Here is a 24,797-nt window from a genome sequence, read left to right on the forward strand (position 1 = left end):
CTTAAATTTTGAGACAGGCCCATTCATTCTGGACAATGAACTTGCTGAATTGATTAGTCTAGCTTGCCAGCTTGCCCTGGAGAATCCTCTGTCTCCACACACCAAGTGCTGGGATTACAGGCAAACTGCCGTACCTATTGGGCATTTACATGGGTACTGAACCATCTTCCTAGCCCTCAGTTTGGATTGTGGTGGCTTTTGAAGTTACAGTGTCCGAGGGATTGAAAAGATTAAGAGGAAGTCTTTTGAGTACTTGCTGTCTTAGGGTTACTGTCGCTGAGATGAAGCACCATGGCCAAAAACAAGTGTGGGAGGAAAAGTTTAATTTGGTTTATGCTTTCACACTGTCGTCCATCATTGAAGGAAGTCAGGACAGGAACTCAAAACAGCAGGAACATGGAGAAAGGGGCTGTTGCAGAGGCAAAGGAGAAGTGCTGGTTACTGGCTTTCTCCGTCTGCTTTCTTATAGAGCCCAGGATTACCAGCCTAGGCGTGGCCCCACCCACCATGGGCTGAGCCCTCCAGGTCACTCACTAGTTAAGAAAATGCCCTGTAGGCTTTCCTACAGCCTGATCTTACCGAGGCTTTTCCTCAGTGCTGGCTTCCGCCTCCCTGATGACTCTAGCTTGTGTCAAGTTGACATAAAATTAGCCAGGAAATTTACTTTTAGCAAGTGAGTTTTCTGTAGTGCATGGGATTACAAAAATGGTTTAGAAAGTACTTTGTACTGGAAGGTTTACAGAGAAGTTTGTTGATTAAAAAAAGATGAAAAAGTCAAAGGAAGCCTTACTACACATAGCCACAAAGAAGTCAAGATATGTTTTGACTGTGAATATGGCCCGTCATCTTGTTTATGATATTTACTTAGGAAAATAGGGATTTAAAGATGAAAAAGGAATGTTGATGAGGTAAAAATGAAAGGTCATGCTCATATTGGCCTAAGCATGCTTTAGCATTCCTGCTTGAAATATCTTTCCAAAAGAAAGTAGTGGTGTGGTGGTGGCAGATCTGTGGCCGATGAAGGGGTTTTGGTCAACTGTGCCAAAAATTATTATTATCATAATCTTTTACATTTTTGTGACAGGGTCTAACTGGTGTAGCCTGGATGTCCTAGAACTCTCTATATAGGCCAGACTGACTTCAAAATCACAGAAATCCACTTGCCTCTGCCTCTTCCATGCTGGGACTAAAGGCATTCACCACCATGCCCACAGCTGTATCAAAATTCTTAACTCTCAGCCAGATCCTTAGGGCGAAAGTACTACTTTCCTTCCAATGTTCCTTAAAATTTCCCATCTTTCTATCCAGCCTCAAAGCCATGGCATTTCATTTCCCGGGTGAGAAACTGAGGTAGCGGCTGACTCGAGCTCACTGAAAGAGTGGCTGAAAGTAGTGGAGCTAGAAATGGAACAGATGATGTGACTGCTCCGTGGTATGGGGAAGGGGAAGATTTGTATTACAAATGTGTGTGTGTGTGTGTGTGTGAGAGAGAGAGAGAGAGAGAGAGAGAGAGAGAGAGAGAGAGAGAGAGAGAGACAGAGACACAGAGAGACAGAGACAGAGAGACAGAGAGAATTGAGGATCGCAGGGTTATATGGAGAACAAGCCGCTGGGAGAAGGGAAGCCCAGGAGCTGGAGGGAGTTTAGGGCAGGGGAGGAGGTGAGAAGGGCTAGAATGCTAAGGGACTGGGAGATGTGTCATAGCTGCTTGTGATACTGAGGGAGCCTGGAGGCCAGTGTGCTCTTAGGTAGGCTAATAGGCACCTCAGATAGTCATTTATCCCTTCTGCCTTTTGGAATTTGGGGAACTGGAGTTTCCTTTGGGCCTGATTGGAGCACTAACCCTCTGTTGTCTGTCTAGTGTGGTATTTGTAGAGCACTGGCTTTGAGGCAGTGCCCCGGATCACAGTCTAACAGACTGTAGCCGGGCTACTTTGCCCAAACCACTGTTCTTTAGACATCAACATTGGACCTTTTTGGAGTAAAGCAAGAGATAAGGCCCAGAGACCTGGGCCAGCATGTACCTTCCTGGGTGTCTTCCTTTCCTGCCAGGAACGTCTGTCTCCACTCTACACTGCGCCCCTCACCTTTGCTGGCTCCCCTTTTCCCTTTGATTGGACTTCATTATTTTTTTCTTAACCCTTCCCTTTTCATCTTTTTCTGGGGGGAGGAATAGCCCTCTGACATCCTCCTTCCTATAGGCTACTTGGATTGCCCCATCGGAAAAGTCCTTGCAAAAGTATGTGCTGGTTTGTGATGATTATGTTAATAGGAGTGATTAAGACCTCAGCTATGAGGACTCCTGGGTGGGTCACTGTAGGAAGTTGGGTAATACAGGGAGTCCTTAGAGTGTGGGAGGTGTGGGACCGCCTGAAGGCAGGTAAAAGAATGTGATAATATCTTAAAGGTTCTTGCTTAAGAACAGGAAAAGCAGCGACTGCTACCTTTCATTTGGAGGATGGGCCAGGCTTTGGACCAGATGCTCAGGGCACAGGAGTGCACAGTGACACCTTAGAGTTGACAGCGAATTCTGTTTGCGGGGAGACGTTTAATTGCAGAATCCAGCAGATGCTAACCCAGACAGAGAGCCAAGAGAAGCTGTGAAGGGCAAGAGCTGTCACGCACTCGCCCTGGTTTGACTCCAGGGTGGCTCTCAGATGATGCTCTTCCCATCTTCTAGAAGGCACTAAGGCTCAAACTTCAGTCCAGATCCAATTCCAAAGCCCAGGCATTTTGGGCCATTCCTCGCTAACTCCCTAGAAGGCTTTTATCTCAGCCCCTGTAGTTCTCTGTGCAAGAGTCATTTCGTCATCACACTTGATCATTTCCGGGCCGTGATCTCTGGCATCTCCGTCTCTGCACATACTCTCTGCTGACACGCCATTCAGTGCCGGAACCCTGAAAACCAATAGCCTCTGAGGATACTTCACTCTGTGAAGTGCAAGTCAACCAACTGGGTGTGGTTGTTGGGGGTCAGTGTTTTCCAGAATTCAGTAGTCTGAGGTAGAAGGGAGAGTTTGGACCAAACTGAGGAGTTCAAAGTCAGCCTAGGCTATAGAGTGAGACCCTTTTTTCAAAACAAAACACAAAGAATAGGCAAATATAACAGGAACAGGCTGAGCCTAGAGTACATTGATTCTTGTACACTTGGGGTTTGGGTGCCACTGGGTGGATTCAGGGCTCATTTTATATCCAGTGCAACTTCTTGGGCCCTGTGCTGGTTAGTTTTAAAGGTCAATTATATATAACCTAGAATCACCCTAGAAAAGAGTCTTCCTGAGGGATTGTGTAGGTCAGGTTGGCCTCTAGGCATGTCTGTGGGATTGTCTTGATTGTTAGTTGCTGTGGGACGCTCCCTGTGGGCAGTCCGGTTTCATGAGTATCTGGGGACTGCTGCTTGCTTATCCTCTCCCCTGTCTCTTATTGCTCTTGACAATGAATGCGTCATCTCTAAGTGCTTGAGGCTCTGCTTCTACTTCCTCAAACCATCAGCTGCAACTTGGAGTTCTCAACCAAATCAACCCTTTCTCCCTGCCGGAATGCATTCCAAGAATGGAATTGTGTGAGGACATTTCCCAGGGCCTGTGAGAAAACTTCTAGAAAACAAGACATGAGTCTTGTGGCCTCAGTTTTTCCAGAACACAGAATTGTTTTTGGAATGGGTTTTCGTGCTCCTCCAAGGTGTAGCGGAGAGGAGAGAGTATCCTTCAGTTGTTGTTATTCATATGCCTCCATGAAAGGAACATGTTTTTGCCACATGTGACTTGTTCTTGTGATTGCATGCTTTATTCAGGTGATTCTTATTAACCCTCAGAGGATAAATTGTCAGGTGCTCTGAATAAAGTCGGCTATTACATGAGAATTTAGTCCGCCTCAATTTCTGGCCCTGCTCTCCAGATTCACACTCACAATTATAGTGGTCTACACTCCCGTAAGTTTCTTTGGGTCAGGATGGTTTATCATAGCCACGGAGATGAAACTAGGAAACATTCCCTCTTTATGTCTTCTCTGCTGCTTTCTTTTTTTTTCTCCACCCATTTGTATTGTTTCCTCTCATTTCTCTGCTTTCAAGCCTTGTTGCCCTCCTATGCCTCAACCTGCCGTGAGTGATGGCAGTGGTTGTGTTTACCTGGGCAGGTAGCCTTTGAGAAGAGTGAAGCCTGGTCCACAATGTGTTCTAGAGAGAAGGCTGCCCTGCATAGAAGAGAGCCCGTGGGCACCGCAGCGAAGAGACCACGTTACCAGGTTGGGAGAAAAGATCGCATGCACAGAGACCTTGTTTACCTTGCATAGAAGGAATTTTGTAGGCAGGGTCACACAGTGTAGCCCAGGGTAGTCTATTTGGAAATCACTATGTAGCCCAAGCTAGCCTGAGACTTGTAGTAGTCTTCATACTTTATCTTAGCCTTCATTTTCTATATTTCTATATTTATTTATTTTTATTTTTATTTTTGAGGCAAGGTCTTATAACCCATGATAGCTTTGAACTTGTGACCCTTCTACCTTCACCTCCCAAGTGTTGAACATGTGTGTACCCCAATGCCTGGCATCATGGTTGTCTAAGGGTGCTTCCAACTCTGAGGCTATACTTCCCATTTAGAATTCTTACCACAGTGTGAAACACCCTCATTTCAGTCCCTGCTTTTGCATATTTAAGCTTTATGAGTCGGAAAATGTGTAATATGTTTTTAATTCTCTCTCAGTGAATCTTTAAAAACGCATTCTGGCCCTGAAGATTGGTGCTGGTAAGAAGCAGACCTAGAAATGGAACCACTTGGGGTCATCTAAGGCAGTCCCAGAAAAGGCACAGTGGCTGGAGAATTTGTTCTGGAAGTTTCAGTGTGATGTAGAAATAATCTCATTTGTGAGTTTCTATCCCATTTACTGCCTCAGGGAGTAAGTATATGAAATGGGATCGCTATACTTTTACAGTGTAAGAAAAAAACTCATAGTCTTTGGGAGAGGAAAATATATCTTCTGGAAGAGCTAAAATTTAGTGTAGTTATAGCTTAGCTTCCCATGAATTATTTATCTAGTGAACTCAAGCATCCAGATGACAGCCAGTAACACAGAAATCCACAGAACAGATAGTTAGCAGCCAAAGTGGGTAGAGGCTCATAGCCTTTGCTTGAAAAAATGCTCTTCAAAAGCTCATGCAAAGCCAAGCCTGGTTGTAGTTGTATGTACTAGTTCACAGAAAACCAAACAGGGAGGATAGTGTGTGTGAACACGCATGCGTCTATATGGGTATGCTTGTGCATGATGTATGCTTGTGTGCACATGTATGTGGAGACAGAGTTCACTTATTACATTTACCCTTTCAAGTGTGTATGGTTCCATGGTTTTAGTGGTGTCCCATAATTACACAGCCATCAATTCTATATAGCCTTATGTAGGAATCCCTAAAATGTGATGGCCAGCAGGAAAATGAACCATGAGAGTCAAGAAAGGAAATCTGGTTCAGCATGACTTAGCTGAACTTGTTCAAACTTCGAGAGTCTGACCCCAGGCAGTTTATTTTAGACATATTTAAATACAATACAATTTTGGAAGAAAAGTTTTCTGGTAATAATGATCTTAATACCTGTGCACAAAAAAGCTTAAGGAGTAACTACACTGAAATTCTTTTGCATAGTTCTTGTGACCTCTACCATGAGGATGGGCTCTATAGCTTAAGGACCTCAGATCTGGTATGGTCTCTGACGGACATAGCATAGAGGTCACCAGGCTATAAAGTACATGTGACATCTCTTGGGAGGAAGGGTTCTATTGACTGAGAAGCAGTGCTCAAGATAAAGGTCTAGGGAGGAAGAGTCTGGGGGATTCAGATGTGATCTGGCCCTACCAATAGCACAGGTCATCAGGCTATTAACTAATTCACTCCCAGCCTTCTGTGTGGAAAACAGGTACACTTCCCTTCTGTTGAAGAGACAGCCTGTGTGCTTGATCGTCCTAGTTTCTCTAGTGCTTACCTGTGAGCATGAAGATGTGCCCTTCTACACCATCTGTTTTTTTATTTGATCGATGTTTGGATTGTGTCTATGACTTGGCTGCCTGAATCAAGGCAACAAGATCATTTATTTACAGGTTTTTGTGTGGCTATCTGTCTTCATTTCTCCTGGATATTTATGAGTTGAATTGCTGGCTCATATGTTAACTCTAACATCTAGCATCATCGGGCCTCACCTGCTAATTCATTTCCCAGAGTGACTGGACTACTTTCCATAGCTGTAGATGAGAAAGGATTCTAGTTTCACAGCCTCATGAATTCTGTTTTTTTTTTTTAAGTTGGAGTTTACTAAGAAGAGGTTTTAATATAGACTCAAGAACAGACATTAGGAGAAGGGGAGAGAGAGATGTTTGTGAAGCACAGGACAGTTGTATATGTCCTATAGTGGGGGTGTGGAACAAGGGAGGGAGAGAAGAGGGTGGAAGAGAGAAAGGAGGGGAGAGAGGACTGACCTAGGTGAAACACTTATCTAAATTGTTCTATTATTATTATCTGAAGCTGTTATTCCACTGGGTCTATGAAGTGCACCATAGCTCTGATGCTGTCTTGAGACAGGTCCTGCTATGTAGCTTACACTGGCCTTTTACTCACTATGGACCACAATTGCCCTTGAGCTTGTGGTCATCTCCCAACTTCATGAGTAGTAGGCATGCACGTGGAACCTGGCCTCTCTATAATTTTGATTTATATTTCCTAAATGACTGATCACATGACATCACTTACTGTTTGTGTATCTCATTAAAGAAGTGTTTTTCATAGTCTTTCTTTCTTACATCCTTCTTTTTTTGTAGTTCTTTAATTTTTTATCATTGCATTATATTTTGGATATGTGTCCCCCTGTGTTGGTTTGAAAGAAAATGGTCCCTAAAGGCAATATTAGGAGGCATGGCCTTGTTGAAGTAATTATGACCATGTTAGAAGAAGTGTGTCACTGTGGGGGCAGGCTTTGAGGTCTCTTTTGCTCAAGCTTCATTCATTGTGACACTCAGTTCCCTTCCTATTGCTTTCAAGATGAGGAACTCTCAGCTCCTTCTCCAGTACCATGCCAGTCTGCATGCCTCCATGTCCTGCCATGATGGTAATAGACTGAATCTCTGAAATTATAAGCCAACCAATTAAATGTTTTCCTTTATAAGAGTTGCCATGGTCATGGTGTCTCCTCACATTAATAGAAACCCTAACTAAGACACCATTTTTTGTTGCTTGTTTTTTTTTTCACTTTCAATATTAAGGTTTATTTCTTTCCAGGATGTAGTAACAGTTTAAATAATTACCAAAATTTATGTATAAATGAACATTCATTCAGACAAAACATCACTGTTTACAAGTAGCTAAGAAATATTTTGCATGTAATAAATATATCTTGTGTTTAGAGTAACAGACACCATCTTGATAACGGAAAGGTTTCACTGTGTAGCCCTGGCTGTCCTGGAACTCACTCTTTAGATGAGACTGGCCTCACACTAATAGAGATCCACCTGCCTCTGCCTCCTGAGTGTTGGGATTAAAGGCATGCACCACCACTGCCCAGCTGGATATGTGTCCTTTTAGAGATATGATTTGTGAAGACTTTGGTCCTGAGGCTGATGGTTCAGTTGAGAGGTGGCACAGGATCTGAGTTTCGTTCCCAGCACCTATGTTGGGCTCACAACTCCAGCTTCTGGGGGATTTGACACCCCTTTCTGACCACAAGGAAAAGTAAATACATCTCTCTTTCTCACATACATCAAAAATATAAATGAATAAAACTTAAAACTTTTGTCCTATTCTATTTTTTCCACTTTATTTATTTTAAAATATTGTCTCCCTTTGTGTGTGTGTGTGTGTGTGTGTGTGTGTAAAAGCATGCCACAGCACATGTGTAGAGGTCAGCACGAAAATGTTGATTCTCTTATTTTACCATGTACTTCCTGGTAATACAGCTCAGGTTTAACAACAACAATCTATACCTGCTGAGCCATGTTGCCCAGCCCATATTTTCTTGATGTCCTGGTGAACTCTGTTGAAGCAGTGTTTTTCATTTCAGCTAAGTCTTCTTTTGTTCCTTTGTTTATTGTCGTATCTAGGCAACCATTCACTCAGATTCTGTGTTCTTCTAAGAATGTTGTATTAAATGCATGATACATTTTGAATTCGTTTTTGCATATGGTTCACAGGAGAGGTCCAACTTCATTCTCTCCCATGTGACTATTCAGTGTTCCAAGTACCAGTGTAGGAGACCATTCTTTCACAAATGAACTTGTCTTAGCTCTCTTGTCAGAAGTCAATTGACGGTCTGGGTGTGGTGGCACAAGCCTGTAATCACAGGATATGGAAGACAGGAGTGTTCTAGTTAGGATTACTATTGCCGTGATAAAACACAATGACCAGCAACAACTTGGGGAAGAAAAGTGGTTTACTCTTCCCATCGTTGTTCATCATAGAAGGAAGTCCGGACAGGAACACAAACAGGGCAGGAACCTGGAGGCAGGAACTGATGCAGAGGTCCAGGAGGACAACTGCTTACTTGCTTGCTCCATATGGCTTGCTCAGCCTACTTTCTTATAGAACCGAGTACTACCATTCCAGGGGTGGCCCCACCTACAATGGGCTGAGTCTTCTCACATCAATCACTAACCAAGAAAATGCCTTACAGGCTTGCCTACAGCTGAACTTATGGTGACATTTTCTCTCCTTCTTCTCCAATGACTCTAGCTTCTATCCGGTTAACATAACACTATCATCACAAGGAGAATCAGGAATTTAAAGCCAGCCTGGGCTGCCTGGTGAGATGACATGACTCCCTAGCTGGCTATGACCATGAGGACTTGTTTCTGGACTCTTTTACTCTCTCGACCTGCATACATGACTGTATGCAAAGTCACACTGTGTTGTTGATTGCCAGTCAAATTAGGTTTTGAATCCCCCTGGTGTTGTCTCTTGTCAAGATTGTTTTCTTTGTTCTAGGTTCCTTACATTTCCACATGAGGTTTAGAATTGACTGGTTAATTTTGCAGGAAAGACAAGTGAGGTGTTACTAGGGATTACCCTTACCCAGTAGACCTACTTGGGAAATATCTCATCTTAGTGGTTTAAATTTAATTCATGAGCATGGGATGTCTGCCTGTTGATCTGTATCTTTTTCAATTATACTTTTAATTAAACTTAGTAATTTTCAGTGTATAAATCTTGATAGAGTTAGTCCTGACTATTTTGTCTTTTTTGATAATGTAGCGGATGGGGTTATATCCTTAATTTTTGTTTGAATCTACTCATTGTTCAATACCTTACTTTTGATGGGTTTTTAGAGTTTTCCGCATATGAAATTATTACCTGTAAATATAGATTATTTGATTTTTATTTTCCCATCTGGGTGTCTTTAATTTCTTTTCTTCCTATAATTTCCTGAGTCATCTTTCCAGTCCAGTACTAAATAGAAGTGATGAGGTGAGCATCCTTGTCTTGTTCTGAAATCACTTTGTAGCCCAGGCTGGCCTCAACCCCTCATCCTCCTGCTTGTGCCTCTGAGTGCCCAGGACATAGGTGTGCATACTCTCATTGGATAGTCTCTTCCTGTCCTTCCCCTCCACCCTTTTCTTCTTAATGGAAAGATGTTCAATCTTTCACATTAGATGTGTCATAGAGTTTTCATAAATGCCCTTTATTAAGATTGGGAAATTTCCTTTCTGTTTCCAGTTTATTGCCTTTTCTTTTAAATCATGAAAGGATATTGGATTTTATCACTTCGTTTTCATTGTGCTTTGGGAGTAGCACATGCATGATCGTCTGTTCTTTCTTCCATGAAGACGGTATCTTACATTTATTATTTTTAATGTATGTTGAACAAACCTTTTCTTCTTGACATAAACACCTCTTGGCAATTGCAAATAATCCCGTTTACATGTTGTTGGATTAGTTTAGCTGGTACTTTCTTCAAGATTTGAAACAGTTATTGCTAACGGTAGAAGTGTCATTTCGGCGAGGGAAAGAAAGAACCAGAAAAATCCTGAAAGTCACCTTTAGAGACTCAACAAGGTATAGCAGTGGGGCGGGGTTGTTTCTCACAGGGTCATCACCGCTTATACATTTTCGCTTATACATGGAAGGGGATAATTAGTGGTTTCTCTGATCCTGAGGAAGTGCATTGAATTCTTAATTTAGGGCAGTGCACAAAAGACTTGAGGGAGACTTCTAATCAAGAGAGCTTAAAATAGAGAAAGCTTTGATGTTTCTGCGGCTTTACCTGCTGGTTGTCTGGGGATGTTGCTCACATGCAGGGGTTCATTTAGCATCAAGGCTGATGATGGATCAATGAAGTACTGTTGGCCACACATCCCCAGTCTTAGGAAAGCTTTTCTTGTCACGGCTGGGAAAGGAGGCAAGGTGCTTGCCTCCCTCCAGCTGAGTCTGTCCTGTGAGCTATGTTCATTCTCTGAGGAGGAGGGTTGGTGAGTCAGGATGCTTGCCAGTTATCTCTGTGGTCTGGTCACTGGTGATGATGCTATCTACTTGTACCCTTCACCCCATTCGCTCACTCCCTGTTAATGCACGGAGATTCTGTGAAGTCTTGGCTTTGCCCTTCAGCTCACTTTTCTGGCATTTTGACTCACTTTGCCCCATGCTCTCATTAGTCAGTGCTGATTCAAAGAGGGAGCTTGTAAAGCCACAAATTATGTATCCTCGCGGTCTCATTTATGCATAGGACAAGAACATAGTAATATATAAACAGTGTCTCCAAGCTAGACCAAATATCAGCACAGAGAAGGGAGTTGGGCATGTGATTCCACCCCTAGCCATGGAGTGACTGACAATTGTTAGCTGCTAAGAGGAAAGTGGTCAGCTTTCTCTAAGAGTATAGCTCCTGGTAAGTTGACCATGCTGTAGTGGAAGACCACACATCCAAAAATATTTTGGGCAACAAAAATTGACCCTGAAGGGAAAAATGAAAACAACCCCCCCTCTACACACACACACCAAAGAGAAAAAATAATCTCTAAAATGACAGAAAGTTGGGTGGATAAGGAAGGGAAGGGGTAGGTAGATTTGGAAAGAGTTATGGTGTGAATATGATTAAAACATTTAGGAAACTCACCTCTCACCCAATTAAAAATTTAAAATCTTACCATTGTGCATTTTATAAATGATGTAACTTTGATTGTATTAGTTAGTTCTTATTTATTAATTCTTTGTCTTTGGCACATACATACACACACACACACACACACACAGAGAGAGAGAGAGAGAGAGAGAGAGAGAGAGAGAGAGAGAGAGAGAGAGAGAGAGTTATATAAACCAAGTAAGCACTCTACCACCGACTTCCATCTCCAGCAGGTATTGTCTAATTTGTTCCTAGGACAGGTCCGGTATGTTGGCGGTACACACTAGATGTTCCTAGGACAGGTCCAGCATGTTGGTGGTACACACTAGATGTTCCTAGGACAGGTCCAGCATGTTGGCGGTACACACACTAGATGTACTTCACGGATAAAACAGAAACTTGAAAACTTAGATTTTAGTTGACTAGAGTGTTGATCCTTCCCAAAACTAAATATTTGATTCTTATTTGCAGAAGAATAGGTTGGTTTTGGTGCTGTCCTGGGGTCTCTTCATTGCTTACCTCCTTTGGTTCTGTGTTCCTCTGTAATAGTGGGATTCTCTCTCTCCCCTCCTTTAGTGACATGACTCCATATTCATTGCTGAGTATCTTCATTCCACCCCTAAGGTCTTTGGACCCAAATAAGGATCCTCTGCCCTTTGCTCATATACCTCAGTGCTCTGCAGTTTTTCACTGGTTTTGACCTCACTAGTATGTGAATATCTGTGCACACATGTCCTTATCCAGCTTAATTTGCATCTAATGCAGCGAATCGGGCCTTAATGGGGCACTGGGCCATGTTCTTCCTGATTGCTTTTATTTCCTGCTGGAGTATGGGGTAGAGGAAGGGGCCCACACTGTTTTCTGATTCTGCCACTCCAAAGCTATGGTTCTATTTTTTTCTCTAAGTCACAATCTCCCCCTGTACGAAAATGAAGGGTTGGATCAAATGCCCTTGCAGGCTGCTATTTAAGCTCTGCTATTGACCTGGCTGCTGTCACGTTCAAGTGTGCCTGGTTCATGTCTGCATTCCCGATTGACTGGTGTTTCACAGGGAATTTGACTTCTGTGCAGCTTGTGTCAGTGTTGCTCTTCCCTGTGCTCTGAACGTTCTCTTCTTCCCTGCTGACCAAGTGAGAATCCTTGGAGGGCAGGCGGAGAGTGCTGCCTGCCCGGGATGCTGCCCTGGCCTTTGCCCCATACCTGCATCTGTGACGAGATCCAGGGATGTTAATTGCAGCACGGAGACTTCCATTCAATAGCTGAAAATCCAGAGCAGTTTCTGTCCTACAGCTTTTACCTGTCAAGTCCTCATAAAGAACAACCAGGCCAGCATTCCTAAGCTTTTATTAATGGTGACTAAGAGACAATCCCTGGATAGCTCTGTCCTGCCTCTGTCCCTTTTAGAGAATTGCATAGCATTAGCCTCAAGACAGGTCATCACAGTTAATTGACACCCAGCCCCCAGATGTTGAGGAATAAAAAGGAATCTATGGTGATCTCTGGCATACTCATTTGTCCCACTGTTTTGCTGTGATCAATAGTGACAGTCACATCAGACTGGTTTCAAATAATACTTGCCTTTTTAAGTGACTAGAAGAGAGACGAAGAGAGATAAGTGATTTGACTAGAAATAAATAAAGGTGTGGTGTACAGCTGCATTTGAAGTTTTTCCGGGGTTTGTATGTACAAGTGTGTGTGTGTGTGTGTGTGTGTGTGTGTGTGTGTGTGTGAATACATGTACACACCTGTGAGCAGAGAAAGCTGGAGAGGACTGGGTACTGAGGCTTGGTCCTGACTGTAGCCAAAAGGACTGTGGTGTATGTCTTACCTCTCGCCAGGTCCCTGGCACCACAGCACCCAGGGACCAGCGCTGCAGGCCTCAGAAGTGGGAGTGGGGCCCTAAGTGCGGCATCTTTTCTCTTCCCTCCCCTCCCCCAGAGCAGTTACTAGAAGGTCATTCTCTGAGTGTGCTCTGGAATCTGGGCTGCTCCGGCCCGGCTGCTGTGGTTAATGCTGCTTTGTTCCATGGTAAATGAGGCGAGAACTGTGGCCCAGGTCACATTGGCAGTCTAGCCCAGCAGGACACTCAGTTGCACAGAGCAGATCTGAAGCCAGGGAGGGCTTTCCCTTTGGAGCAGAGCCACGGGCCTGCAGGAGTGTGTCCTTGGGCTGAGTGCTTGACTCCTATGGTCCCCACTTCTGCACTGGTTCATTGGAGCTTTCCTTATTGTTACTGCATTTTACTTTTCTTTATTTTTTGACTGTGGGACAGGGTTCAGGGCAAGAGTCTCACTGTAGCTTAGGCTGGCTTAGTTCACTGTATACCAAAGTCTGGCTTTGAAGTCACAGTAATACTCCTGTCTCAGTCTCAAGTGTATATGTCACCTTGCCCAGCCCAGGGGATAGTTGAGGCTTCCTTTTCTAGACCTGGTTCTAAGAACTGGGGTAGAGAATAAGAGCAAGGTCCTGATAGGGTTTCACACTGTATTGGGGAAGATAGGAACCATGCGAAGCAGATACAACTCCCGTTGTAGACCGTGTGTGGGAAAGATGCCAACAGGGCAAGAAGAAGAGAGGTTTCAGCTAGGGTCACAGTAGTGCGTGTTCATTCGCTCCAGCAGGGGATGACCCTACTGAGCTAAAACTTGTGAGTTCTCAACGCTTTTCTTTGTTAAGAACCTTGGTGTGACTCCTACAACTCCCCGCGACTCTGCTCGTCTGTAGGATGTCAGGACACGGGGTAGATCCCGAAACTCAGAGATGATCCATTCCAGCTGGTGAATTCTAGCCACATGCAGGCTGTTGCATGACTTTATGCTTGTGAGGAGGGTTAGAGAGAGGACAGGGTGTGGCTAGGAGACCAGAGGGATGAGAGGAGGTGGATGGTGCACAGGACAGAAAGCAGACCTGGTTTGGGGTTCTCAGGGAAAGGTTCATGAGGAATACAGTGGGGCAGGCCCTGCGCTAGAAGCTGGAGGCTGGGGAGAGATCTGGTACCTTCTGTCTACTGTCACTGGCTGGCTCTGTTAGAACTGGCTCTCTGTAAAGGGAGAAGGCTATTAGGGCACCTCGTGGCAGAGACTGGGTTGGGACTCTAGAACGTTTCAGAGAGAAGAGAACTGGGAATACAGCAGCACCAGGAACCTTTATGTTTGGCTCATTAGTGGAGCTGTGTCCTGCTGCTGGGGTGGCCCTGCTTCTGCTGAACAACACTGGATTTTTTTTGTTTTTTAACAGATCCATGCTGGAAGATTCTGCTGTCTTTCTGAACATTTTCTTATTCCTCAAGAGTTGAGTTGGTCGCTCTTTAACTCTAACTCTGCTTCCTCTGAGGGTAGCTATCCTGCCAAATCACCATCATTTTGGGATGGTGATGTCAGGCCAGAACCCATGTGTCCCCAGCATACTTCCTCTCCGGAGTTGGAGACCTGCCAGTCTCAGCTTGGTTTTGGCTTATCCAGAACAATCAAATTATTACTATTCTAATGAATAGTTATTTTTAAAGTCCGTTTTAGGTTCACACACCAGAAAATTCATGAGCTGAAGCAGAGTTCCCATACACCCTCTTATTAACCACCTCATTAACACACAGTTGACCACTATACAGACCTCCCATAGACCAGTGTCTATACGAGGCTTGGTCTGGTACCTGCTGGTTCGATCTTACCAGAAGTAGAATCATACACAGCGTTCATCTTTGTGCTCTGAACTTTCTACCTCGTCCCTGGAGACATCTGATGTGAGCTCTGTCAACAGAGGGATCCCCCAGGGGAGGGTGATGGCAGACATCACAGGGATCTGTGGGTGGTGAACGTTACATGGGTGGGTACGACAAGTAGTTCTGCTGTTTGCATTATCAGTCGCAGGCTAGGAGACAAGGCAGTTCGGTTCATCGCCGTCTACAGGAGTTAATCTCTGGGAAATAAGGTGGGAGTAAGAACATGGAAGTACTTCACAAGGCAGTCGGGTGGTACCCAGGCTGAAGTTATCCAAAAATTTGCAGAAAAGCATTTGAAGCTCTCTGTTAATCTTCTATGAGGATAATTCCTGCTTGCCTGAAACATGAAGCCACACATAAAAGACCTGTCTCACCCTCATTGTCATGATTACTTATCCAGTTTGCATTGCCCTTAAATTATTCCCTTTTCTTTTTTAATGTCTTTGAGATAAAATCTCATTCTGTAGACCAGGCTGGCCCCACACTCATGGTCGTCCTCCTGCCTCAGCTTACTGAGTGCTGAGTTGACAACGATGAGTAACCACACTGGATTTTTTTTTCTTTTGGCATTTATGGGCTTTTTATTTCATTTTAGATAATAATGAACACATTGTAAGCTGCGGTATTTTTAAACTCTTCTACCTGAATCCTCCCTCTGCTCTGTGGTAGCTGCTCTGAATAGAGTCCCCATGTCATGTCTCGCAGCAGGGATTCCTGGAAGGAGGACACAGGGATGCTGTAGATGTATAGAAGCCAGGTGATTAGAAATCCACCAGCAGCAGGGTTTAATACACCACTGTCCTTTGGTAAGCTGGGGACCATGTGTGGTACTTATGAGTACCTGGTTTCGAGCCAAGTCAAACATCTGGATGACAGTCAGGTATATTATGAAGCCACAATAGAATGGAAGGGGGTGGCTGATACTGAGAAGCAGAGCAGTGATGTCAGTGTTGGAATTCCAGGCAGAAGCCAGAACTTAGGCCTTTCCCTTCATCTCTCCCCAAGCAGAGATTCTCCCATGAGCATCCGGGGCATGTACATGCCCGTTCTTGTGAGATGACAGTCAATCAGATGAGTTTTGAACATCTTCTTTGCACCTCGATCAGAGGTACAAGTCATGGGCATGTTCAGCCCATGAATACATGTATGCTGTCCCATGTGGGTGCCTTAAAATAGAGTTGTAGGGGGTTATGGAGTCTTCAAGGTAAGTGTTCAGCTTCCTTAGAAGTCAAGGGTGAAGTGTGGGGATTCAGTTGAATAAGGCAGAGAGAAAGACAGGAGTGTTTCGTGTGCAGGGAGGAGCATGTGAGGAGGAAGTAAGGTATATGTGAGGATGGAGTAGTTGGAGAGTCGGCTGGTGTAAGGTGAAGCTGGGCCACATGGACCATAAGGCCACATTGAGATGGCTGTTTGTCATCTTCAGAGCAGGTGCAAGCCATCATGGAAGGTTCTTAAAGATTTTTTTAAAATTAATTTTATGTGTATGAGTATCTTGCTTGTATGCTAATGTCCCACGTGCATGCCTAGTGCCCACAGAAGCCAGAAGAGGGCATCAGATCATCTGGAACTAGAGTTATGGATGGTTATGAGCCATCACATGGTGGTGGAAACCAAGCCCAGGTCCCCTAAAAAAGCGGCCATTGCTCTTAATTGCTGAGCCATCTCTCCATCCCCAAAGGGACAGGAATGAACAAGTCTCAGTTACTCATGAACCGTAACAATCGGGGAGAAGCCCTTCAAGGATGAAGCCTGAGTTCCAGCCTTGCCTGACTGGGGGCTCATACCAGAGTGAGGAGGGTGAGGGGGATGCTGGGAGGGATGTGATGTGGGGAGCTGAAGGGAAGAAAACAAGTTGCCGTTTTGGAAATGATTTTAATTTCTAAGTATTGAACAAGCCTTTTTCATTAAATACAGGTAAAGGGAAGGAGATTTCTAGTTGGTAACCCCTCCCCCCAATCATCAGAGAAAGGGAGCTGGCCTTGCCTGATCCCAGTAGCAAGGGAGAGCAGCAGTTTGTTAACTCAGCCTGGGAATCACCTTTCTGGTCTAGAATGGGGTGGGGGTGGGGCTTCTAGCCTAGTTCAGTTTCTTATAAAAATGAAGTGAACTTGACCACCAAAAATGAGCAAATGAGTGATTAGCAGGATGGGCTGCCCCTCAGCAAGTGGGACAGATGTGGACTGTCTCGTGACTTGCTTAGGATGGAAGTGTTAGCTGTGTGGGTGTGGGTGGTTAGGTCAGGTACATTTACTTGGCTGTGGTAGAAAGGAAGGTGGTTACGGTGCTCACACCCTCTGCTTTGGCCTGAGGCGCTGGCTTTCTGACCTCTCTGCTGCCCTGGCATTATGGCTGTCATTTTGATTGATGTTGTCAATGTGGATATTTAGCTTCTGTCTGGGAGAGGTAGGCTAGCATCCCCCTGCGTGTGTATCCTTCTAATCGTTTCAGTTGACCCTCAGGTGAAGCTTGATGGAGTTGCGCAGACACACTTTCGGGAAAGCAGATTTGTGATTTTTCTTTGCAAAAAAGGAGAGAGTGGGAGTGTGGTGTGACTGTGATGAGTTAGTGAGTGTGCAGTATGAGTGGGTGTGTGTTAGAGTTATGTCAGCACACACATGCGTACAGCAAGTGTGGGTGTAGGTGTGTGCTGCTTGAGTAGGGGCTGGTGGAGTGAGGCAGGCCCTTGAAGTGTGAACATGGGTGTGAATAGGGGCACTCACATCTGAAAACTTCAGCAGACGCTGGGGAACTACTTCTCTCTACGTTACATGTCCTATCCTGTGCTGTGTCCCCGTATCTGCCCCCACTCCGTAACTGGAGGCTACGCTTTTGCTTTTGTTTCCCAGTTGTTCAGTCCCAAGTAATCACACAGAAACCTGTATTAATTATAAACTGTTTGACCTATTAGCTCAGGCTGTTATTAACTAGCACTTATAAATTAAATTAACCCATTTCTATTCTATAGTTTGCCTTGAGGCTCTTGACTTGTTACCTCACATCTTGCTTCTCACGTCTTCTTATGAATCCCACTACTCCGCCTTCTTTCTCTCTCTATCTCTGCTTGGATTTCCCATCTAGCTATATCCTACTCTGCCATAGGCCAAAGCAGATTCTTTGTTAACTAATGGTAATAAAATATAAACACATCATACAGAAGGGTATCCCACATTATTTACCCCCCCCCAATATTCTCACTGTTCCAGTATTACCAGTCCAGCAACACCCCTCCCTAGGAAGGATGTGGGCTGGGGTACAGTAGCCAGGCGCTGTGGTTAGCAGCTTCCCTTCTGGGCTGGCAGTTATTCAAGGATATGTACCTCCCCTTCCCCTCAGGCTCCGCTACAATGGGTGGCCTTGCTCACACCTGAGGCCTTGGCCTTCACATGATTGTGGAGGAACTGAGCCTCAGAAGGTTTACGGTTCTGACTGCTATGGGTTCAGGGCAGAGCAGCATGGAACAGGCTGGAGAGAGATTGTGGACACTTCCCCTGGCCTGAAGGGCATTTGTAATTGGGCAATCATGAATGGTGTCATGCCATCCCTGGCTGCATAGGTCACTGACACATTGCTGACCTGGTAGCTCCAGCAGAGCTCACTGGGGAGAATTGCTAACCACAGAGAAGCCATGACCGCACATTCGATCTAGGGGTTTTGTTGCCTCAGCAAGGTACAAGGTCCTGAGCCAATGAGCCTGTGTACTTTGGTGGGCTCCCCCAGGGGCCAGACTACAGCCAACTGATCTGTTGCTGGGAACTTCATTCTTCAGTGTGTCAACAGAAGCTGTTGGTCAATACTAGGGGAAATCCGCTTGGTCCCGGTGTCATTTGTGAAACTCTCTTGACTGGAACCAGTCCTTGGCTCCAAGTTTTGGGAAAAACTCCCTTTTCTTGAAACCACGGGAGTTATCTTTTGAACGTGACTGTTCCTATTTCTATCAATGCAATCTTTGCTTAGGTACATATCAAGCTATCCAAGGCTGATTCTTGGATCTGTGGATGAGATGGATTCAGGGAAGTGCTAGATCCATTGGGAAAAGAGGTGCTATGTCCCTTATGACCCACCTGTATGCATGGGCATAGACAGACCTAGGCTGTGTTTAAAGTCATGAATAATCCAACCTTTTTTTTTTTTCTGTAGAACTAATAGTCTGAGGTTATACCTATTGGCAAACAGAAAAAGGAGACTGACTGGTACTAACCTATTGAGAGTGGGGACTTATTTTATTTTGGTTAATTTTGCATTATTTGATTAGTTTTTAACAAGGAATTTCATGTTAAACATTAACCTGAATGCACTCTGATTTGGAGGATAATTTTTAAGTATAATCAGGGGCAGGTGTGGGATGCATGTATGTAATTCCAACTCAGGAGGCTGAGACAGGAGAATAGGCAACTTTGAGGCCAGCCTGAGTTAAATGATAAGCCTCTCTCCAAAACCAAAGAAAAATAAAAAGTACAATTGGTGGGGCTTGGTGGCACACGCCTTTAATCCCAGTGTTCAGGGAGGTAGAGATAGGAAGGCAGAGAACTTGCCGTGAGTTCAAGGTCAGCCTGGTTTATAAAGTGAGTTCCAGGACAGCCAGGAATGCCACACAGAGAAATCCTGTTTTGGAAAAAAAATAATAAAAGTACAATTAGATAAAAGTTTTTTACATAAAAAATTTAGTAATTCATTCTTTCTACAGTCAGGAACTTAACAAAATGTCAGAGGTCTCCAATATGTCTAGGGATAACTCAGTAAAATTCTAATAATTAAAAAAAAGAGCCAGAAATAGGGGCTCAGGCTGCAATCAGCCCTTGGGAGTCTGAAGCAGGAGAAGTGCTGTGAGTTCAATCTAGCCTGGGCTACATAATGAGCTCCAGGCCAGCCTGGGCTACATAATAAGCTCCAGCCTGGATTTAAGAGGGAAGTCCTGTAAAAATACAAACAATAACAAAACAAAGCAAAAAAAAAAACCCTGAAACAACAACAAACAGCATCAAAAGTATTTATTTTCCTCTAAGTGCATTTATTTTTATTTATGGCAAGCACTTTTATGTGAGAGGTGTGTGTGTGTGTGTGTGTATGCGTGCGTGCGTGTGTGTGTGTGCGCGTTAATTTTTTTTGATCTTATGGATGAAGAAATTGAAGGGAGATAAAGAAAAAAGGCACCTACTGTGCCATGTCGACGTTGGCAAGAATCCCTATAAAGAGCCTTTCCTATTCAGATGCCTTCTTAGCCAACATGGGCTTTTCTACATTAGGAGCAAGATGAAAATGGAAGCAATAATTTCTCGTTAACTTGCTTATTTATAAAAAATATTAGAAACTATTTCAAAGGAGATGATATTCATTGGGCTTTTAATTTCTTTTTCTGTAAAATGGGGAGATAAAGCGTGCGGCCTCAGAGTCTTTGAACTCCTGACGTTCTGTGGTTGGGGACATTGTCCTCCCCCCTCTCATTCTCTCTTTGCTTCTTCTTCATAGTACGTGGGAAGCCTGGATGTGCCGAGACCCAACAGCAGGGTGGAGATCGTGGCTGCCATGCGCAGAATCCGGGTGAGTGGCCCCTGTATGTGACTCTGGAGTCAAGCTTCCTTGCTGCATGCCCTTTCAGCCAGAGCCGAGAGGCAGAATGGATGGCTGCACCCTTCCAGGCCCCAGAGTCCATATTCCGACACCACTGGGAGACTATTGTGGATTGTGCAATAGGGGCCAAAGGTTGAAATGGGTGTGATGTCCGAGTAGTGCCATCCTCCCTGTCTCGTGTCTGAAAGCTCTTCCATCCGCGATGTGTGTGTTATGGTTGGCTAGACAGTGAAGGAGAATGGTAAAAGGTAGAACAAAACTTTAGTGAGCTTCTATTCTGGTAACTGATCAGAACATTTTAAAATGGTAATTGATTGTGGCACAGAATTCCAAGGTTTGCTTAGAATTTGAAGGTTGGATATGAAATTTCAACAACACTTATTTGGTCAGCTGCTTGAGGCTTCAGGATGTGAGAACTTTTTTGAATGTCATGCTCGCCCAACCCCCTGCCACACTTTCCTGTATCTCCTGGGAGATACACATGGCACACATGGCAGCCCCCTGCTTTCTGACTCTGCTCCATGGGACAAGAGACACCAGAACAAGAGAACTGTGCAGTTTGGAGGTGGGCTTGGGATTGCTCAGGTGTATTGTGAGTGTGTTGTAGCAGAAGTTGGTGTTAGCATGACTGGGTTGGCCATCTCCGGGTGCAGCCTGGTTTGGGTCATTGTTTTTTGGAGTGATCTGTTCATCTAAGAGGAAAAACACAATAGGTACCAGAGCTTCATTTTGCTTTGGTTGGTTTTCCTTTGAGCTGGTTCTCTACCCTGTCAACAGAAGCCTCAATGCAATGACATCAGTGCTGGGGGAGTGTGAACATGCTTGCCGTTGGCTTTCTGTTTGGCTCAACGATGCTCCCAGTCACGCAGCCTTTTCTTCTTTACCAAGGTGAATTTATTGATACTTTTATTATGTACAGCAGTGCTGTCTTCATGGATTTGGTAATTAGGAAACTTAAAGTACTTTGATGAGAGTAGTCTGATGAGACGGAATGGTCACAACATCAGAGGATCGTGTCATGAGAAGTCATAGGGGCCCAGAAATGGACATGTGGCCTGAATGCGTTCTGTCACTTACCCTTTGGTCTCATGGAAGAGTTATAAGTTTTACTCCCTCTTTGGCTCCTGGTCTGCGGCACAGAGCTTTAGGCCTTCTTACTTCCTCCTTTGCGCCCATATATGGATAGAAGCCAAAGCCCTGAGTGCTGTTCACTGCTGCTATGATCAAAAGATTGGGCCTGGACTGGCCCGCACTCTGGGTGTCCACCGAAGTCCTCTGTTATTTATGTTTGACTGATGGGGCGGGAATGGCTGTTCCTGATATTACCATCATTGTGAAAGCGGAAGCTCCCCCAATAGTAACAGCTACTTCTATGTCGGGTGAATTTTTAGATATTTTGATATTGAATATATTATTTATAGCTACTTTAGATGAGGTGAGAATGTTCTTAGTACATTTCGTGTATGAGGACATGGAACCTTGGCCAGGTTAAGTACTGTTAGGTTGCCGTTCACAGGCAGCTTGGGTGTAGGCGGATTTTTCTTTCCTGGCTGTCAGCTCCAAATAACCTACACGGAGACTTAATACTAATTATAAATGCTCAGTCAATAGCTCAGGCTCGTTACTAGCTAACTCTTACAACTTAAGTTAACCCATTTATATTAATCTACATTTTACCACTTAGCGTTACCTTTCTTTCATCTTGTACATCCTTTTTCCTTTCTGTGTCTGGCTGGTGACTCCTTTTTCTCCACTCTTCTTCTTCCCAGTGTCCTTGGTCTGATTCTCCTGCCTAAACTTATCCTGTCCAGCTATTGTCCAGTCAGCTTATTATTAAGCCAATCACAGTGACATATATTTACACAGTATAAAGGAATATTCCACACTTAAGGGTTCATATTCAAGACTGTGCTGTGGCCCCTAGTTCCCTGCTGAGGGCTCGTTGGAATGCCGATTATGAATCCTGACCCTAGTTGGGTGGAACGAAATAACTGTAACAGAAAGGGAGCCCATGGCAGAAACACAACTTAGAATGGGCAGAGGCATAGGAAAACATTACCTGGAAGCAGGGGCAGGCCAGACATGGCGTGGCGCTAGCTGGTCATGGAATCTGCAGGCATCTGGGACTGGAATGGGGCAGTTTCCTCTTCTCTCATTACCTGCCAGCTCTGGCAGCCGCATGCCTCTTCTTACAGCCCCCCCCCCCCCCCCCCGTGTGGGAGCTGTTTCCAGTGCTTAATGAGGAGCTCATTACATTAGAAGGAGAAATTAACTGGTCAGAAAGTTGTTTGGGCTGGCTGTCCAGTTGCTTGTGTGGACTGGCTGCCATTAGAAGTAAGAGCTGTGATTGTGTGTCTTCCTCTCCAAGCCCCACAATTCACTGCTAGGTCCAGGCTGCTATTTTTTCTTTCTCTTTGCCTTTCAAAAGCTGTTTGGGCTGTAATTACAGCTGTCAAGAACTAGGGCATGGGATTTCTGTGTAAAGGACTACAGCTGACACTATCCTTTTATGTTGAGTGGTGCCTGGCTGATGCTGGGTCGGACATGCCAGGCTTTGGTTGCTGGGTACTCTGCTGGTCTTAGAAGCTCCAGGCCTCAGGGCTTGGCCAAAGAGCAGTAGGTAGTCCTGAGAGCAGCTGTTGATAAGAATCTCAGAGCCTCACAGGTGAGATGCCTTGCCAAGGCCTTCATTTTATTTTATTTCATCTCATATTTTTAAGATAGAATCTCACTATGTAGCTCAGTTTGACCTTGAATTTAAGATCTTCATGCCTGTCTCCCGAGTGCTCAGGTACAGGTGTGGGCACCATGCCTATCATTGCTAAACTCTGTAGATCTCCTTCTCCCCTCTGGAGAGCTGTGCTGTGAAGTGGCTGTGAGACTCTTATGCTTCCCAAAGAATTTGTTCAGGGAGTGAATGGGTCTGTCTGATGGTGTCCCTGGTCCTCTTAGGAGCTCGGGTCTAGTAGGTAGATGCATTCTTGCTTAGCTCCAACCTCATGCCCCAATGTGGACTTAACCAAATACATGTAGACTTCGTCATTGACTGCCATGCTTCCTCTGCCCTCTGTTCACTTTTCATTTGGTTTTTCACCTTCTCCACATTCTTTTTCAATTTATGGTATCAGTCATAGACATTTCCCCACTTTTAATATGCTATATGCTTCTAAGAAATGGATGGTAAAAGTGCATAGCACTAAATTCTGCTCTTCAAAGGGTTTTTTTTTTTAAGGTTCAGTAGTTAAGGTGGACAGTTCATTAGTTCAGTGTATTCTCACTGTTGCATCTAGGATCTCCAGTCTTTTTTTTTTCCTTCTTGTGAAGCTGAGATGCTATAGCCATTAAATACAATCCTTTCTCTCCCCAGCCCTAGGTGGCCATCTTCCGACCTTCTCTTTCTGCAGTTTTGACTACTTTGAAGGTATCATGAGAAAGGAACCATGCAGTATTTGACCCTTATGTTGGCATAATGACTTTCTTCATGGTCCATCCATATGGTATAGGGTCAGGATTTCCTTCCGTCCCAATGCCTCCTTGTATTTGTGTGATTAGATCACATTTTTCTTATGTATTCATCTACTAATGGGAATTTGCTTCTATCTCTTAGCTATTGTGAAGAGTACTGTGTGTACATAGGTGTGCAAATGCCTCTTTGAGAACCTACTTTGATTTTTTAGTCTACATACTCAGAAAAGGGATTTCTGAATATGACAGATTGAATATTTGACCTGGCATCTCATTATGGTATCTAGGTTGGTCTTGAACTTGCGGGTGTAAGTGATCCTCTTGCCTTAGCCTCCTGGGTAGCTGGGCCCATAGGCTTGCACTCTATGGCAGTAGCTCTGTTCTTTGAGGAACTTCCACCATGCTTTTCATAATGGTTTCATTTGGCCTGCCCTCCTCTGATGCACAGCAATATGTGTTCTGGACATTATTAGTAGAGGGAAAAAGAGCTTCAGAAGGTGTGTGTACAGCAGGAAGATTACACCCAGTTTGGGGGAGACAGGCAAGCCTTTGTGGGAGTGCACAGAGATGAGCCAGTAATGATAAGTGCTCCTGACAGATGGCCTCTGAGACGAGGCTGTCACAGCTCCGAGAGGTCTGGTCCTGGAGAACAGGACCACATCCTGTCACAGCTGTCCTTTGAACTTCCAGTGTCTAACATGATGCCCAACTCCCCTGTGTTCTTTGTTCTCAGAAGTCAACACCAGTCCCGGCCACTTCACTCTAGTCTCCTTGGGAAGGGCACTCAGTGTAGTCAAGAGGGCTCTCAACAAAGAGTAATGAGAGTTGGGCTGGAGTTTTCCCCTTGAGTTAATGTGTGACCTTGGCAAGGCCGCTGTCGGCTGTTAATCTCCGTTTCCTCGTTCATAAAAGACAGCATGGTACTTCTCATCCTGTCTCTCTGGTGCTATTGTTGGATC

At 44.5% G+C, this 24,797-nt stretch overlaps 1 protein-coding gene across 4 annotated transcripts in view; it reads left to right on the top strand.

The window, feature by feature from the left end:
• C5H1orf226 (chromosome 5 C1orf226 homolog) overlaps positions 1–24,797 on the top strand; it is a 297,311-nt gene that overhangs the window by 57,380 nt on the left and 215,134 nt on the right. For 3 of the 4 annotated variants that reach the window (XM_085687715.2, XM_085687716.2, XM_087906163.1), the window contains exon 2: positions 20,272–20,343. In XM_085687715.2, the coding sequence (XP_085543841.2) occupies positions 20,272–20,343 (72 nt within the window). Of the gene's footprint in view, positions 1–15,796; positions 16,010–20,271; positions 20,344–24,797 lie in introns of those variants that run through there. The other variant, XM_048452753.3, reaches the window with a different exon arrangement.

The sequence above is a fragment of the Myodes glareolus genome, chromosome 5 (assembly GCF_982192425.1).
Source record: "Myodes glareolus chromosome 5, mMyoGla1.1, whole genome shotgun sequence".
Lineage (NCBI taxonomy): Eukaryota > Metazoa > Chordata > Mammalia > Rodentia > Cricetidae > Myodes > Myodes glareolus.